At 40.0% G+C, this 19,355-nt stretch overlaps 2 protein-coding genes across 3 annotated transcripts; both read left to right on the plus strand.

Annotated features, from left to right (window-relative positions):
- The first annotated feature begins 834 nt into the window (after positions 1-834).
- On the plus strand, positions 835-9,954 carry LOC146471299 (uncharacterized). Its single transcript, XM_085121086.1, has 6 exons — positions 835-1,429; positions 3,905-4,306; positions 5,571-5,693; positions 6,722-6,847; positions 7,663-7,797; positions 8,389-9,954. The coding sequence occupies exons 1-6, from the start codon at positions 1,348-1,350 to the stop codon at positions 8,691-8,693; spliced, it is 1,173 nt and encodes a 390-aa protein (XP_084977212.1). The 5' UTR covers positions 835-1,347; the 3' UTR covers positions 8,694-9,954.
- A 1,674-nt stretch (positions 9,955-11,628) lies between these two features.
- LOC146471300 (ZP domain-containing protein-like) lies at positions 11,629-18,905 on the plus strand. Of its 2 annotated transcripts, none has more exons than XM_085121087.1 (6): positions 11,629-11,945; positions 13,741-14,015; positions 15,245-15,388; positions 16,117-16,298; positions 16,398-16,714; positions 17,419-18,905. In XM_085121087.1, the coding sequence occupies exons 1-6, from the start codon at positions 11,888-11,890 to the stop codon at positions 17,547-17,549; spliced, it is 1,107 nt and encodes a 368-aa protein (XP_084977213.1). In that variant the 5' UTR covers positions 11,629-11,887; the 3' UTR covers positions 17,550-18,905. The 2 variants fall into 2 exon arrangements, with proteins under 2 accessions (XP_084977213.1, XP_084977214.1); XM_085121088.1 differs by having other exon boundaries at positions 11,631-11,945; positions 16,398-16,702.
- The last annotated feature ends 450 nt before the right edge of the window (positions 18,906-19,355 follow it).

The raw sequence follows: 19,355 nt of genomic DNA on the forward strand, positions 1-19,355 counted from the left end.
GTGTCGTCTGGACAGCACTGTGGAAAAACTACTGGGAAGAAGGTTGATTGTGACTGGAGACTATGCAGTCATAACATTCCACGATATTCAACTGCAGTGCGAACATTAAAACAAAGGATTGTACACGGTGGTGGCCCTTCCATGAGGTTTCATGACCAGTCTTCAATTTACTATGTACACTATACCAGAAGCAATCAAAGATTATAGGAACACGTTGGATGTCTTAAGTGAAGGGGCGTCACACCAAAATATTTGGTTAGCGAAATTAATTGGCCGCATTCATTTTGATAACTGCAAGCTAGAAGAGGAACAAAAGCAAGTGATCCCTCCTGCTGGAGATTTCAGTTCAACCTCGTCGCGTAATTAATTCACAAAATGGAGATTTTTCTCTCAAGATTTTGTCCCATAGCTGTAAAACTGCAAATATTTTGTGATTTTGTAATGATGTTGATTTTAGTGTTAGCAATAAAGAAAAGGCGAGTAAACATTGAAAGAAAAACAAATAAAATAAGTCAACGTTAAACGAACATAAGCAGGAGGGCTCAGCATAGTTTGAGTCTGGACAAGTAAAAAATGCTTTTAATTCTTTATTAAAGACCTTTTAAAGACAGTATATTATTTAAGTCTTCTACTAGAAAGGTATTATGGAAAATTTCCACAGATATTCTGCGAATATAAAGCGCAAAGTGATTAATTTGCACGGTGAAAGACCTTCAATTTCGAATATCAATATTTGTGTTAATTTATCAAACCTCGAAACGATTGAGGCAGATGGCATAATTTGTCTAATGTAAGTTACGGTTTTTGATTGGTTGTCTAACTAACTTTATTACGACTTGTCATCACTTGATATCAGTCAAATGTGCGATAATCAATAGAGTTTTTATCATAGATTTTTGTTTTTGTATTTGCAAATTAAAACCGCTCAGTCTCGAATAAATGAAAACTAACTGAGTCAATTTCCTAACAAGTTTAAGTTGCACCACGTTACAGTGTTCTTGCTCAAAACTGTTAGTAATTTGTTCGTGTCCTTACAATGGAAAAGTTTGCTTTATTCTTGAAATGTTTATCACCTAGCTGTGAAGACTGTTAACACTTACTTATCTAACCTGAAAGAGAGGCTGTATAATCTGCAGTGTTCCGTGCATTGCACCGGCTGTCAAAGTGTGTTTCTTCCATCACCAGCAAGTTTGCAAACAATCGAGGGCTTGTTTTTTTCGGCATTCAAAACGGTTGTCTTTTCAATCGACAACTTATAATTTGTTCCCATTTTATTCAGTCACCCGCCGTGCTTTTGTTTTGGGGCTCAACGCAAAGCAGTCGACTCAAGAATATATAAATGTCAGCATGTCGCGCTCGGCCGGTCACGGATTTCGTCGAATCCTCTGTGTTTTTGTGTTCGTGTCCACCGCACTTTACAGCGTTGAAGGTGAGCTAGAGTATTTAAGAACGTTTCTAGGTAGCTTATAACACGGTGACGTCCTTATGATGTGCTGATTTCGACATCTTGAACGCTCCAACACTGCGACGACTTTAGAGTCCTCTGTACTGTAAATTATCTAAATAGTCAGTGATGTTTAGCCATAACTATAAACAGTCAATACAAGTTCAAGATCCGCTCTTTTTAGGTACCTCTTAGTAAAGATGAAGAGCTGCAGTTATTTGGAAATCCAAGCAGACCTCACAAACGACGTATTTACGAAAACAGATAAACTGCCGCATACTTGCAATCACAGTCGAATGCGGGCTAATTTACTCGAAGCTCTTCGTATTAAAATCTTCCGTTTGGAGGCAATCTGAAGTGTTACTGTTGCTTACTCAAACACTTAAGGAGGTATTTTCAGTCGAATTTGAAGCATTCTACGATGAAAATGCCCATCACGTTTCAAATGTCCATTCTGATTGGAACAGGTGGCATGAGGTAAAATATACTCAAAATACAATATCATACAGATTTCGCCCGCAGCATTTTGCTGTATTAAACCAAACAACTACACGACCAATTTTTGTTCTAAATTAAACGTTTTTGTACAATTTTATTCAGAGATTAAATCAAAGCTGATAGTTTTATTGAAGCTATTACGGTTGCGTTTCTTGAAATTTAATTATGTTCAGCATGCATATGAAAATACAAACAGCGACAAACATTTTTTGTCACGATGGTGCCGTGAGATGTTGAATGTCATTTCTTAGTGATAACAAAATTTCAGAAGGCTGACTTTCAGAACAACTGCCGGATGTTAGTAAAATAACATTTAAGGGAGTGAGATTCCGCTGATCTCCGTTGTAAATTGTGGACATTAGATGGATGAGAAAGAACTCAGCAATTAAGAGAATCATCGAAGGCCATTGAAAGCTCTGCTCAGAACAATCGGACTCTTTATAACAACCGAATGCTAATTACCCCTCAGCCTTTATTGTTGACAAGGCGCAAAAATCGTTTGTCCCTGCAAATGGAACTCTTTTGTTCAAGAAAGCTTAGATAATGACGGCTATCTGTCAGGTTGGAATTGAACAGAAATTATACAAGTTAGACTCAGTGGAATTATTGTACACTATAGAATAAAACTCTAAAAATCCAGAGACTTTTGTAATTGTATTACAATAGATTGTATTACTTGCTCGACGAAAAATCTGTTTTCTCAAACGGAGCTTCGAACCGAAGATACTCTTACCTAGAGCGTTAAAAGCTTCAGTTAAGGCAATTTTGAGAATATTCGGTGAAAGGTTTTTATTTTTCCTTAACTGGCCGGAGCGATGGACGGTTTGCGTGGAAAATGCGTGTAAAGTTTAGCGGGTGCTGAGGTAAACTGGTGATCTAATTAAACGGTTAATTAAAAATCTTGTCCAAGATGTGCATACCTAACAAACCCATTCGTCTGCGGTTAACACATTGTCAGTTTGTCATCAATCCACTAGTATCCTTCACCAATTCTCGGTGTGAATTTTAAAAACCCGACTTGGATATCTGTCAAAAAAGGACCGCCGTAAGTAATTTGCATTGAAAGTGCCCCGCGTTAGCTGACGAGATTAAAATTGTTCCTAATCCTAATCCTATTATCTTTGCTAATTAAATCATCAAAAAGTTGATGATTATGTATTTTAAAACGTTCTGCCATAATTTTATTTCAAGGATATTTCAAGTACATTTGGCTACGCTATTACATTTTATTTTTAGCTTGGCTTCGGTTCTGTCCACAACAATGCGTTTTTGAATTGAAAACGAAATTGAAGAGTTTGTAAAACGCATGTATTTTGGTCCGCGTTTTCATTTGTTTTGTGGCTATCCGGATGCACAACGATCGACGCTAGTTCCTATTGTTGTTTCTATTATTGTTTTAAAAAGCCTCCAATTTCCATGTCTCTATTTTGGACGGCTCTTTTTCAAAATTTCCGTTTTCAGGAGCGTTTTTCACGTTCTCGTCCGTACACGTTTAGACGGAGGGTGTCACCTGTTAAATATAAACTTTGTTTTCAAGTACAATGATCGAAAACTGATACGTGTGCACTGTTCCTTAAAATATGCGAACATCGTACACGATGGCGGGTAAGATTTTTGAAAGTAATAGTTCCATTCGATAATGCACGTTGAAAAAGCTATATGGAAGGTATAAACTTTTTCTAATAATAATAATAATAATAATAATAATAATAATAATAATAATAATAATAATAATATTAATAATATTAATAATAATAGTAATTGCGTCTGACGTAGAAAGAACGCACTCCTAATTGCGTTTGGAGTCAAAATTGTATGCAACACTCTATCGATAAACAAATGAATGAATGGATCTTGAGACGCGTATCTGGCATCCGTCGCAGATTTTGCAGAGGCCTGGGGTCGAAATCATCGAACGCACTCCCTAATCTTTGATTGTTGCCAATGTTTTTAATCTGACAGGTAATTCTTGCCCAACCAACTGGACGTTATTAGAAGGTTCGTGTTACTTCTTCTCGCACCAGACAGCCACATGGTTTAGTGCCCGTGAGCGCTGCAAAGCAACTGGGGGCGACCTCGTGACTATTTCCTCGGATACGGAAAACGCATTCGTCGCTTCTCATTACTCAAGTGTGCGTTGCTTGTCCGAGGGGTCCTGGTTAGGGCTTCACCGTCATCCCAAAAATATTTCACGATGGGTGTGGTTGGACGATTTAAGTTCGGAATTAAAATACGCGAAATGGCACAGGAAAGAACCAATGAAAGATCGCCTGGATAAAAATTGCACAGAAGTTCACCCAACCAAGAGCATTTATTGGTATGGAAGAGAGTGCACCGCTCAAAGATGTTACATATGCGTCAGAGGTAAGCACACTTAATGCGCAGCAAGTAAAAATAAAGATCCAGGAAACTTTGAAAGACTTTGGTATTTCGATGGTAATATATGTCATTCACCGGCCTGGAGGTCCGTATTGGGACCAAGGCCAGTTTTCAGTGAGTGACACAAGCATACTCGGAAAAAAGGAATGCGAGTGTTCCTATCAGGAGTTGAACCTAAGACATTCCGAGTACTAGTTCGGATGCTCTACCACTGAGCTACAGGAGACTCGTGGAAGCCAAGATCATTAAAAACTAGGTTCTTGTGACAAACATCCTGCATGCTGCTAGGATTTGAATGTCGATGTGTGGCATATGCGCTATGTGATCAATGTGATGGTATATTTTTTTAGTTCATTTTTTCCGCAAGAAACCAGGCCCAAGTCTTGCAACAAATCTGCTCTGGTTCGCGGGCAAGATCGACAAAATTCCGCTCACTGCCGGCCGGAACCATTCAGATTCCACGATTAACAGAATTCCGCCCGCTCGTGCACTGAATAAAAAGTACAATATCCCAGGCCTTTTTCAGACGGGATGGAAGATTTTCCATCGAATAACTGCCTGCGTAATTGCAAATTGCTATATGTTAATCATGAAGCGCGTGTAGCTTTATGTAATCTACAAGAGATGCCAACCTCTCCCTCAATTTTTTTTAATTCTTATTGGTAGATTAACTTTTATTGGTATTTGTATATTTTAGTATAGTTTTATTTATTATTATTTTAGAGTTGTCGTGATGTCCCACGACTTAGCCGACATTTAGATTTAGATTTAGAAATTAAAAGCAGCCAGAAAGATGAACGAAATAAGCTAAGGTGCTGTAGTGGTTAGCGCGTTGAAATTTTGATCGGAAGGTCGGAGGGTCGGTATTTCGAGGATGGGTTGGTCTTTGCATTACTGTGTTGGTTCCTTTATATTGCCAAAAAAAAATTTGCTCCACATTGTCTCTCTTCAGCCAAGTGTCTAGATAGGGACCGTGAACGTACTCGGCTGGGGCCTGAACCCTGTTATGGAGTAGCATCCCATCCAGGGGGAGTAGCAATGCTCCCAGTTGCTTCATGCTACGGAAAACGGGTTAAGCTCCGACCTTGTGGTCCACTTAGGCTCTAGTGCGACTTTACCTTTTATTGCCAAGCACAGTTAACTGTTTAAAATATATACATATATACTGATTCGAGGAATGGTAAGGTATTTATTTTCTTTTAAACATCGCTGCATGTTAATTAACGACTCAATTGCTTTTCTAACTCAGATGCGAATGAATGTAATAAGAAAAATATCTGCAGTGGTCAACCTTGTGTAAATATTCCCGGAAGCTACAAATGTTCTTGTGGCAGAGGGTACGTGGAAACAGAGGGAAGTACAGACTGTGAAGGTAAGGAACAATGCTGACTAAAATTACGAAAAGGAGCCAGGGTGAAGCCCATTATCAAAATGTAGATTCTCCTCACTATTCTCCTTATTTTTCTTATGAAACTTGTTAGGAGAATTCGTTAAAACACCAACATTTCGTCTTCGGAGATCATTTCCTTTTTTTTTTCTTTCTCATAAGCTGAATGCTTGATCAGGTTGTAATACTGTGAGGAGAAATTGTATGATTGTCACTATTTGGACTTAAAGGGTTAAAAAACTAAAAGAAGAGAGATTTAGGATCACGTTTATGGCAAACGCCAAACGTCATTTTAGAATTAGAATTAGTAAATTGATGAGGATAGTGCAAAATAATTCTGACCCTTGGTGCTAACGCGAAACTATTCAATGACAGGCGACCATCAAATCCAGGATAATCGTGGTCATGTGGTCATTAAATAGGCCATTTCCGATTTGTTGTGAGCCTCATTATGAAAGCGAGGCTAATTGCAAAGCTTTTCATTTTTTTCATTAGGTTGGTTTATATATGAATGAAAGCTGATTTTCGTAACAAAAACTTTGCACTTAGCCTCGCCCTCATAATGAGGTTCACGGCAACTTGGAAATTGCCTTTTGCGTTGTGCATTCTTACCGCGCATAATTTGTTATGTCATTAGCGAGCGTACGCTGAAAACATGGTGTGTTTTCCTTGATGGTAAGCCCAGCCAATAACAAAATGGTTATTTTCTCCTAAACGAGCATTGCAGGTACAAAGTTTCTCTAAATTCTGCTTCATCTGTGTAACTTCAGTTGCCACCAGACATGACAATAACTGATTATGGGGAGAATTGAGTGGATTGTAGCCGTTTCGCGGACACCGTGATTTATCTTTTTTATTACATTTCTCGAAATAATATATAGTAGTGAATAATCACAGCAAGTTTGAGAACATTTTTGCGAAATCTTTTATTTCGCGGGAATTACTATACGATTTCTTTTTTCTTGAAACCGGACCCAGAGTTCCATAATTCCTTCATTAATGATTTTACACAGATGTTGACGAGTGTAAGAATAACAATGGCGGATGCCCTCATACGTGCGTTAACACACCGGGAAGTTATGTTTGTCACTGTAGAGATGGATTCATAACCGAGAGAAATGGTACAATTTGCAGGCCACGTGAGTATACCAAGACATTGAATTTGCAATCTCGTACCCAGAGTCCTCAGGCTCTTTGGTCAGCGGTTGGTCGCCAGAAGAATTCGAAAAAAATATTTTTTTTGATTGGCGCTCCGTAACGGTTTTTTTTTTCGCAGAAATCCTGAGGTGATAGAATTCAGTACCCCAGAGTCTCTCCTCGCGACCAACCGCTGGCGAAAGGGCCTGAGGACTCTGTATACGATATTGGTGAATTTGCGCATACTGTTTAACACTCGCACTCACTCGCAGTTAACTGATCTCGTACCCAGATCTCACTCGATGATGTATGATGTAGTCTCCTACGACAAAGAATGAAGGCTGCTTAGGAGGGTCAATGCCCGAAAAGGGGAGGGGTAGTAGTCAACAAACTCTTATACGTGAAGATTCCGACCCATTTCTGACAGAAAAGGGAGCCCTTTTTATAACTTCCATTAAAAATGGTACCCCTTTCACACACCTTCAGCTGAATCACTTAATTTCTTTTCGGTGGATCTGTACGAAATAATTTGAAAGGTACTTTTAAATATCCAGAAGGAGCCTCTCCGAATAGGTCATCAACCGGAACACGCCCCTGGGGGAAGGGTGGGAGGCCAAATGGGGTTTTACGAGTTGCTAGTTTAAACACTGTGCGGGAACTAGAAGTTAGTATACGATTCTTTTTGGTGATCCAATTAAAGTAGCTACATATGGAAAATCCCTTATTTTTCATGAATTACACATAAAAGTAGAACAACGTCTAGGCAACAAGGCAAGGGAATTCCCTTCTGGTCACACGAGAATCATATCCTTGGTAGGAATTGCCGAAATTACCACTGAAAGTACAACAGAGAAACAGAAACAAACCACGGACACAAACGACAGAGGAACGAAGAAGACACAAGCAACAGATCCTCCCAAACCAGAGTCTGAAGAGAGCGAGCAGGAAACCGGTTTGTATTGAAATAGCTGGACTCGTCTTCTGCACTATTAGACTATTTGACGATTCAATTCTGTTTTATCTGTTTTCTAACACCAGTGATCTATGCGTTCCCGAGGTACTTGGTCGAGAGTAGTCAAGTCAAGCTACGTCAAACGATTTTGAATAAATCATTTTTGCATTAAGTTGTTATCGTTTAACAGCGCGGACAACTTTTAACGAATTGACTTGTCGCGACAACACAGTGCAGGTTTTGACCTGTCTTCAAAAACGTGTCGGAACTCGTCGCCACAGACTTAGCCGAAAAGTTGTTCCGCGCGCTATATTGCGTTAAAAAATCTTCAATAGAATAAAGACCCTCGCAGTTGTTTACGCAACTTAAGGAGTCAGCGCGAAAACAAAGCCTGGCTTGAACGGGATTCGAACCCAAGAACTATCAACCCAACTGGGAACTGGTCATATTGTGAGTTCGTTTTGTAGTTAGAATTTCAGGCTTAAAATAGGTCCGTGCTGACGATGTCGTAGCTATAGGAAAACTGACGGTTAACTGGCTATGAAATACATCCATATGATTGCTTCTGTGCTTCTTTTCTTGTCTTTTCAGGATCAGCAGATGAAGTCCTTGAAGAACCACAGCCGTCACCATTAGCGAGCTTTGGAGTGCTATTCACAATGGCCATTCCACTTTGTTTTATTGTCTGCTTCCTCATCCTTTGCTACTTCAAGGGACCTGGCAAAGATAAGAGTGAGAAAGAGATGGGAATTTCTGGCCGCTTGATCGAGTCCGTTTCTCCTTTCTTGGACACCGCTTTTATGGACCCCTCGGAAACTAACGGAAACGACAAAGGCAAGAAAACAGTTGGTAAAACTACGAATTGTACATATCGGGAGGATGTGCCTATGGTATAGCTGACACGAACTATTGATACAATAGCAAGTGTGTAATAATAATAATATATACATTCTGATTGGCGCATTTGCACAGCTCAATGCTCCATCTACGAGTTAAGAAATTGTACATATCGCGAGGAAGTGCCTATGGTATAGCTGGCATGAACTATTGATACAACGGCAAGTGTGTAATAATAATAATATATACATTCTGATATGGCGCATTTGCACAGCTCAATGCTCCATCTACGAGTTAAGAAATTGTACATATCGCAAGGAACTGCCTATGGTATAGCTGACATGAACTATTGATGAAATAGCAAGTGTGCATTTGTTCCATCTACGACTTACGAAATTTTGAAACCTATCCGATCGGTTCCTGTGCCAAGAGGACTATCCTTCCCACCTTTGTAAACTTATTTTGAATTTGACGGGGAATATTCGGGCTTTTCTCAAAGTATCGCACTAAAAGGCATTCAAGAAAAGAAAGAGACTTTTTGAATGGATATTTAACATTTTGTGATGTTTGAATTGACTGAGGTGAAGGGTATGATGTTCTTCGCCGGGAGTTCCGTACTCTATGGCCAAGTTCCAATTATTTTCCTGACCAAATTCAGTCACTATATGTATAAAGGTCAGTCGACATACTACTTTTACGTATCCGCGCAAAATTATAAAAATATCCTAGCAAATACCCAACGAATTTTAAACTGCGTTCGCGCAAAATGTTCAAATGCCATGCGCTGGGCGTATTTTCCATTCCAGCTTCTTACAATTCACCCCACCCCACAAACATATTCTGGTTGGAGGACCGTATTGGCATTGGCAAACTCCATTGGAACTTAGTAAATATTCTGAAGGGTAGCTGATACACGGTATAGTAAACATGTTGTCCCTGTTTCTATAAGTCTGTAGAAACACTCGCAGTAATCTAGGACAACTTCAACAAGGAGTGAAAAATATCCTGCCCCTTCGCACAACAGTTCCTCGTTCTTCAAAACATCTCTTTTCCTTGACACGAAAAACACGATAAATGGTTTCTTTTTCTTAGATAGCAGATTATTCTAAACTATCGATCGTCAGAAATACTTATTAAAATGTTTACCATGGGCTTCTAAGAAGCTCTACAGTGTGAAATGTTTCGACTTTTGCCGGTAATAAATTCACCCTTCTGTTTTCAAGAAGCGGTGGACATTTCAGAGCCAAGTCATCTCGCATTAGATGAAAAAAAAAATATCGTTTTACGCAAATTTTGAGTGATCAGTATTGAAAAGAGGCAAAAGAAATAAAAGCAATAATAAACAGACTTGCCGGCAAGTCGGAGAGGGGGAGGGAAATCAAATCCCAAAGGACACTGGTCAGAAGACGTTTGTTCAAAGAGGGCCCACCTTGTCTAGAGTACGGCGGTTATCGAAGGCACCAGCTATCTCATGAACATTAATTACTGACGACATTAAAATGGCTTTAAAATTTGAGTTGACACAAAAATATTCAGCTATCAAGAGTCAGCATTGCTAGATAAAGCAAATAATCTAAGAAAAAGAGCAAGGCTGATTTCACGGTCAGGGAAATATTGGAAAATATACTTCCCTGACCGTGAAATCAGCCTTGCTCTTTTTTTAGATTATTTGCTTTACAATTTTTTAGCTGACTAGATCCTTCACCACAGGATCCGGTACTTTTATTTTGTCGCGGTGGCCCTTGCAAACACAGTTTATTGTATGATAAAAAAAATTGAGGTTTGAATCTAATTGTCATTTTTTACTACTGGATAGAGGGGTGGCTATGCAGCAATAAAGACATGATCTTTTGAGGTCGAGGCCGGAGGAGGTGTACTAGGCAGCACCATCTATGTATAGCAGTTTTGACCACTTCCCTTAAACAATAGTAAAAATCTCTACCAAGGACTCCAAGGGGGTGATACCCAGGTATACGAATGACGGAGAGGTATGAATGAATCCTGGGCCGGGGAGTTACTCCCCTATATAAGCTATATAGGTATGTACAAATTTGTGGCGCCAAATGGTATACTTTGGTTGAGTCTGAAATATATATCGTATAGATTCTAACCATTTTGGTCTGAAAGCCTCTTAACGGGTGTGGATATTTTCAGAAACTGGCAGATGGATTCTAGAAACCGGTGTGAAAATGAGTACCCTTTTTCAGACCTGGTCTCCAGGAAAAGTAAATATTTTGGCTTGAAATAGAATCAAGGTTTGGACTGAACCGAGCCACAAACAATTCAAACCCCAGCAAAAATTGAGAGGTCTTTCCCCCTCCCTCTCCCCCAGGAGTCAAAATGTCCTATTAGGCTCAAACTGGACCAGAAAAGGTCAAACTGCCCACAACGTAACCCCGAAAAAGCCAGGAGCGAATTAGTTCCTGTCGTCACTTATTTACCTGAGAACTCCCCTCCCCCTCCCTTAGACCCCCCCCCCCCCCCCCCCTAAGCCGCCCCCGGGGTCTTGCTGCTGTTTTTGTGGCTTAAATTTTTCAAATATTTTAAGCGTTCGGAATGCGCGCACAATAATACACAAGAAAACACAACGTACAATTGCACTAGTTCAGCAAAGATGCACGTTGCAGACGTCGTTTCACATGTATAAAGTAACCCAAACTAGTTGTGCCAGTCAAAATATTGGTAGCGGAAAAGATAGGATACCTCTGACTACAAGAAGATCACATTTGACAACAAAGGCGATTTTTCTTCATTCTTGGAGGTAAAATCTTAATTACATCTGAGTAGAATCACCCTTTGACGTAATACTAGCCTCGCATTCAGTTAGTTTTAAATGTTCATGCGGTTGTGTTGTAACTGAACATCGCATGCAAGATAAAATTTCCTTGTATCTCTTTCGACCGATAAAAAGTTCTTTTCAGGGTAATATTACACTTATTAACTCGATCTCAGTTTCTGTTTCCGGCCGCAACAGCATATCCTTTGTTTTATGAATTGTGCTACTCTTGGTGTCGACACGTCGTGCGTGAATGTCACAGAACTCAGAAGGTTACATCTGTCGAATGGTTTTAGAGCCTTTTAGATTACGTTCTAATCTAAGGAACCTTCTTTAAAGGTTTTGAGATCGTTCGCAGACGCGAAGATCTATTTTGCGCTATAAAGACATCCCAGGATCTCTCAGACGTCAAAATCTACTAGATTCAGGGAGTCATCAATTGGCAAGCGGCTTTCTTGGACGAAACAGGCGATTTAGATGTTGGCGTTTCTGTTGACCATTGTTTTTGCTCTTGTTCTAAGCGACGGAACTCGAGGTAAGTAAAATTATATAAATATAACGAGTATATAGAAGCTTAAACGGAAATCATTATTAAACCACACTCTTCCTTCTTCATCCGAACAGAAAAATTTATCGATGTTTAGCGTTCTTATACAGTGGTAATTCAGCGGCCTTCGCCTTATCAAAAGATAAATATATTGTTGTTGTTATTGTTGTTCTAATCCAACTTGATGTCGGCTGCTTATGAACACATATTTCGGTAACAGACAATTAGCTATGAGTCCCCAGCAAAGTGCAAAGCCTACCACCGGACCACTTTAGCGAGCGTTTCGAGAGCGTTTGTATGACCTGAATTGCGTTGACCCTACGTGATTTAAAATTCATATTGATTCTGAAATATTTAAATCGCCATTTCCTCTTCTTCTTTGTATAGATTTGTTTAACTTGACTGACTATGGTTAAAATTTATTGAATTTTGTCTCCGTTGGTTTATTTTTCCGCCATTAACTGTTTTAAGAAAACAAACGCGACGGCCAGGATTAGTATTGGTATTTTTTTATTTTTATTTTAATCTCATAGCATTCTATAGGAGGGTGGAGTGGGGGGGGGGGGGGGGGAGAGTAGTAATCAACCTTAATTTTTAATGACCATTCCAATGAGTTGTGTAATTTTTTTTGTTATTCTCGTGCTAATCGTATCCACTCCAACTTTTTTTGTGTTTATTGTCTCTTTTCGTTGTTAATGTTGTTGTTGTTATTGTTGTTTTTAATTTTCATGGTTTCTTGATGAATTATTCGTCCGTATTAGGATCGATCGGTAGCCCGAGTAGAGTTTTGTAGCTAAATACTAGTTGCCTCATTGCATACCACCTGAAAATAATCACCGGCACCTGTCATGTGGCTCACTTACGTTCAATCCTTTGGACAGGATTCAGACTTAATCCGTTCTTGATCTTTTACCATGCAACCTGCAGTATCAAGTCTGCTGCATAACACGCTATATGAAATTATCGGTATACGGTCCCTTACGCACGTCGTACAGAGTCAATACACAAAGTTGTATACGGAAAATATAAGGACATGGTATGACGTATAAGGTCTGTATAATGATCAGTATACGATAGGGTATGCCAGGAAAACATACGGATCTTAAACACTTGTACCAGGATTCCGTATAAATAAGTACAAGGAATCAAACGTATGCTGGTCACTACACATCCCGTATACACCTGCGTCCTTATACGCCAGTATCTCTCCGTATATGTGATGTATACGGGGTCATTATACCACCTTATATTTGCTATTTTAGGCAGTGACAATACAGCAGAATTCACCCATTAAGAACAGCTTTCTTAAAGCGTCTGATGAAGAGGTTTTTTCAACAAATTTCTACAATCCTGGCCAACTGAGTTAGGAGACACTTGACCCTGTTTGAATTTTTTTCACTTAACTTTATCTCAGCAACATTAACATGTTTGCTGTCTGAGCCCCCCGCGCCCGTCCCTCCTCCTGTTTAGTATTGAGCATTAACACACAGATGTCACATGCATAGATTCTTACGTCTCTGTTCATCACTAGGGAACTTAAGCACAGACGTTTTTGAGCCACGGACGTTTTCACGCCATCGCGTTTGTAACGTCAAGCCACAGTCATGTCTGTGGTAAGGAGCAAAAGTTTAACTTTCGAATTCCGGTTGCCGTCCGTGGCTCACGAATGTATGTGTTAAGCTCCCTAATATTGTAAAGCATGTCTAGATCAGCCCCACGAGGCCCCTGTCCCGAACAAGTGTGTCAGGATTGTATCTCATCAACGGTTTTTCTTTTTTTAAAGCTGAAGACGGTCGTGACATGGTCACTGTTGACTGTGAGATTGAGCATATGACCGTGCACGTAGACAGAAGACTTATACCCCGCTTCAAGCTGAAAAACTTGCACCTCTTAGATCCAGACTGTCAGCCAATGAAAACAGAGAATAGTTCTCACGTGACCATAACAACACCGCTGATTAGCTGTGGTACCACGGTAGAATACACGGACGAAAATGTCATTTACAGGAATGTTGTTAAAGATGGATATGCGAGAAATGCCATCATTGGCCGATTACAGGTTTGTAAAGTGCTTTTAAGACGGTTTTTGCAACGATTTTAAATGCGATTTCAAAGTGCCTGAAACAACCAACTATTTTACGTAGCAATGTCAAGACGATTTCGTTGTGTGAAGCGATGTTGGCAGAAAAGCTGCCTTGAGAGACAATCCCCGCCCCCTCCCCCCCCCCCTCACCCTCACAACGTGAGCTTTAACGTGTGTCATGGTAGGCTTTCTAAGTTCTGCTCTCACTCAGCTGCAACGGCAGCTCAATCATATCGCCCATAACTGTGTCTGGTAGCGACAGGCTGGATTACTTCAACTCGTTCAACTTGCGCAACATTTTTGTGGACAATGCATAAAAGTCTGGGATGTGACGCGGCATTCTGGGCGATGGGGTGAACCTAGTCTACTCAGGAACCAAATTGGTAAGTGAGGCGTTCAGTCAAGTTAAGAAAGAGAATGAGAAATTTTTGAATTTGGTCATTTGGCCATTCCTCATTAAACCTACCTCTTGTTTTGGGGCGTTGCCGTTGCCGAAGCTGCCGTCCTTGTTTGGGTTCCCTAATTATTAGGGACTTAAATAAGACACCATGACGGAAACGAAAACGTCACTTGCAAATATAAGTTCGGCTAACTTGTACTACTTCCAATTCGTTCAACTCGTACAAAGTGGTCGAGTTATCCAGGATCAGGATTGCATTCAAGTTGAGACAGAATGAAACATTTCCCGCCATGTGCTAGCGTTCTCAACAAAACCTTGAATTAGACGTTGTTTATCTCATTAAATCCCATTTTGTGACGTTCTCGTTGCCATCGCCGTTGTAGTTTCTTAAACTCCCTAATGACACGTGTCTCCCAATAGTTAAGTGGTTAGAACAACCGTCGGAGAGGCAGCTTTTTTCTGCGCAGTCCCAGTGCTCGCAAAAGCTTCCCTTAGCCATTCACGCCTTCATTTGGCAACCAACCGCGGGGAACTGACAAATGTTGTCGACTATACCCCTGCTGCGTGAATTAGGGCTTTTATTATATATTGCTGTGGGGAAGTAAATTTACCAACTGCGTGAAGGCGTACTTTCCGAGCCAATAATAAGAAGGGAAAGAACGCGGCGCCCCCCGGAAAAATTTATTTTATCTGCGATTGACCCAAGGTAGGTTGACCTCCTTTCATTTTTAGGTATCCTTACTTAATAAACCACTTGTTCTCAGCTCCTTGAAGCAACTGAATGCTTTTTTCCTCTGATATAAAGGCCTTGGAGATTCCATTCGAGTGCGTTTATCCAAACCAAGCCGAGGCATCTCTGGTAAAAATGAACATCGAGCAAGCAGAAGTTATCACTTTGACGCCTGAAGATGGCTCCGGTACATTTGAGCTCGGGATGAGTATATTCAAGGTAGGGAACACAAACTGGGTGGAAGGTGTACAATAATAGCAATATTGTTTTCTCAAGATTGTGGAGACGCTAGTGACTCTCGTATTCGAAGCCCTTATCTGAGTTATCTAAAAAGGGGCATATAGACTCTGCTTGCTTGTTATATATATACTGATATTTTTTTCAGAGTATAGCGCACGTATGTAGCCAGTGATGATCCACGTGCCATCTTGGCCATACTTGGACTGATAATGTTGTTGAAGGCCATATAAATTGAGTGTATTTATGAAGAGTACAAAACACGGATATTTTGATAAATCCTAACAACTGATCTTCAGTAATCAAGAGCCATATAACAATTTAGAATAGAAAATGGAAAAAACGAGATCGAGGATGGTTATCACTGTTTTAAAACCAAGTTTTGGTTTATTACAATGAAAAAAAAAGTTTATAATGTTTTCTCATTGTAATAAACCAAAATATGGATTTAAACAATGATAATGATCCTCATTCTCGTTTTACTCATTTTCAGTTCTTCAGTAAGGGTCGTAAATACTTCAAAATCCATGAAATAGTAGAGGACGGAGTTTTCGGACTTGCGGACTAGAGGAACCATGATTAACGCCACTTTATGATCCAACTTAACCCCGTAATCAGCCACGACTCTGTTTTCATATCCCTCGTCTGAAACCGCCTTTACTTGGTATTTTGTCTCTTACAAGAGGTGCGAATTTGTCTTTTGTATACAGAGCGAAGACTATGCTGAAGAGTACAGTAGTTTTCCATTAGCAGTGACACTGCAGCAACGTTTGTATTTTCAAGTATCAGTAGACACCCCCGACACGCGGTTAGGTATTTTTGCTGACACGTGCTATGCCACGCCCATCAACAGCCTCTCCAAGAGAGAAAAATACGACATAATTGTCGACGGGTAAGAATACTTTTACTTAATGTTCATGTTTCGTTGGAAAAACTAAAGGAATTTAAATTTAATTTAAAGTACCAACGAGTTTTCTTTTTTTAAATTAAGATGTCCAAAAGACGACACCGTGATATTCTACAGCGGTCCCTCAACAACGCAACGATTCAGCTTCGAAGCTTTCCAGTTCATGAATGGTCAGGTCGAGCCTTATCTGTACGTCCATTGTGAAGTTGAACTCTGTAACTTAACAGACTCCAAACCCAGCTGCATGAAGGATTGCAATAACAAGATCGATACTAGACTAAGACGAGAAGTCGATACGGATATCTATGACCTGGAGCGGGGTCCGATAGTGATTTTACGGAGTTACAAGGACAGCATGGAAGATGAACCAGACAGTGAGGAGGAATCGGGTAAGAACCAAGGTACTGGCTACGTTTTAGATAATCAAACAGTTTCTAAAAGTAGGGATAAAATATGATGGTCTGTGATATAAAACCCAAACGCAGCAACCCTCCAAAACTAACTACCCCACCCTGTCCTTTCTCCGGTCCAAACTAAAAAGACGATCTTAAACGTAGATACACTCTCTGCTAATTGATAAAATAATTTGCTCCATTTTGCTCCGATTTCCTCTGACGAAGGGCTAACGCTCGAGACGCCAGCATTCGAATCTCTTTACTTTGGCGAAATTGCCTTTTCGACTCTGTTAATCAAACTAAACATTAGATAAAACAATAGACACGACGTGTACTAAGATGGTGATCAAAGCTGTGATTTGCCTAACCCTTTACGGTGCTTTAATCTAGTTTAATTATATTAGGTATCTTATAGGAGAAACAAACTGTGTACCAGCAAAGTCCGACAGCCAACTGTTCAAAGACATTAGATAGCGATCAGCCAATGAATTTAGATGTTTGCGAAAATTTTAATTAGCCTTCACGAAAAATCGCAAAACTCTCTACAGGACACTACTAGGTTTATTTGTATTTTGTTTGTTTGTTTGTTTTTTTCACTGGACACGAAAAGTTTCCGGAATTTCCAACCGAAAATTTCTTCACCCATTGTCTGTTTTATTGTTGGTTTTCGTCCTATTTGATTTATTTCTCTGTCTGGTTGTCGTTTTCAGATCCTCCGTCGTCGAGCATGACGACCTGGCTGTTTGTTGTCATGGGGTTCGTCTGTGTAGTCTGCCTGGGTGCTGTGATACACTCCGTAAGAGAAGCCAAACAAACCAATCCCAACCAAGCTTCAGAGTAAAATGTAATAAGGTTGAATAGCATAGTGGCCTCCATGTTGTGGACAACTCTGCGCCGCATTTAGAAAGCTACAGGAGTTGAAGAAATGTTTATGAAGAATAATCACTGAAAAACAAAATCTCGCCAAATTGAACCTTCGCTGTAGAAGCTATGACGTGATCACCAGTTTGAAATTAGGGCAAACGTGGCAAGAAATATAGGACCATATAGAGTTTGTAGGACATTGTTTGAAACTGCAAAGTTAATACACTGAACTGGAAATAGATCCAGCTGGTTAATGCTTTTGTTCATACCTGTACTAGGAAATATCATCTGCTTTTTCAGTGTCTACGAATTTTTTTGCTAGAATTTCGCCTGGAACTTTAGAGAGAAGTTTGCCAGTGTAAAACCGAAAATACGACTGCATACTTCTTAGCAAAGCTACACCCGGTAGCTGTGAAAGTTTCAGAAATCAAATTTTATCGATTTAACATTAGATTTACATTCTAAGACCATAATTCGTGCGATGTATGCTCTACTTTCAAAATGGTCGTCACGACTGCGAATGCTTCAGTTGCTGACACCGGCCGAATTGTGTCTGTTAATTTGACAGATGCGGTTCGTCTGTTACAGGCTGAGGTTTTGCTATAAAGGTATCACGCTATTACAGGTATTTATCTATTCCCAGGAGTTTGAACGTCTTGGAAAAATTCAGATCACATTTTTTAAACTTAATTTGTTTCGGCAGTCAAAGGTAACGTCAAACTGCTGCAGAGTTCCTCAGTCAGATTTACGCTAATTTACACTGTGAATGAAGTTCGTGTAAGACTGCGTTCTAACCAGTATGGCAAAACGTTCCCAGAGTCTCCTCTTTTCGTCCAGGGAACGGGAAGAGGAGAGGCCCTGGGAACAAGGTTGCCCAATCTGGCTCAGATGTAAATCAAAGTTATCGTAAAAGTTTACGGGAAAGGCTGCTGTATAGTTAAATTTGAATGACTTGAATGACTCGCAGGTGCGTGGTCTCACTCGAAGGGTTAGTGGTGGCTTACTTCGACTGTTACTCGAAGACCAGGACTGCTTACAATCTCCACGTTGTTCTCCGAAGCTTAACGCCGAAGAAAAAATGCTGATAGGCGACACGCATTGATGAAGTCAACAAACAGATATTGAAAGAAGAGAAAAAAAAGTGCACATTTTGAATCGATTACCACGTTATTATCCATTTGGCTATCATGTCTATTCGATCGTATGCTGATAGCGCAGTTGCGACCAAGCTGTCACAGCCTAGTGATATCACGATTATTGCATTGTGTAAACTTAAATTTCGACCTTTCTAGAAAAACGCAGTTAAGGATAATAAAGCGTCTACTTAAACTCACTGTTGAACAATAGTCTGAGTTTCTCGTGGCTTACATGTTTATTTCATTGTAACGAGTGAGGAGTGGTGGGAGAGATATTTTTCACCCCAACCCCCTCCATGGCGGTCACATTGGTTTGGGCATTCGAGTTTTCTAGAATTTACTGTCTAAAATGAACTGCTACAGTCCATAGTGGCCGATTCGGCGCCGGATAAATGAAACTCCAATATAGCGAAGTGCCAAGGGACAAGAAAATGTTTACGTTATAACGAGGCTTGTTATAAACGAAACCTCGCTTTGACCAAGATCTTCGTTGTATTGGGGTTGGGCTAATAATTAATTTTTATGATTTTTTGGGAAGTTGGTGGAACTGTTAAGACCAATTAATGTGGACGACGCAGCGAAGATGTGTCAGTCTGGTCCCCTCTGGCAGTCTATAACGAGCTGTTGATTGTTGTTTCACAGTGGAA

Source organism: Pavona decussata, unplaced genomic scaffold (genome assembly GCF_977016875.1).
Source record: "Pavona decussata unplaced genomic scaffold, jaPavDecu1.1 SCAFFOLD_105, whole genome shotgun sequence".
In the NCBI taxonomy this organism is placed as follows: Eukaryota; Metazoa; Cnidaria; class Anthozoa; order Scleractinia; family Agariciidae; genus Pavona; species Pavona decussata.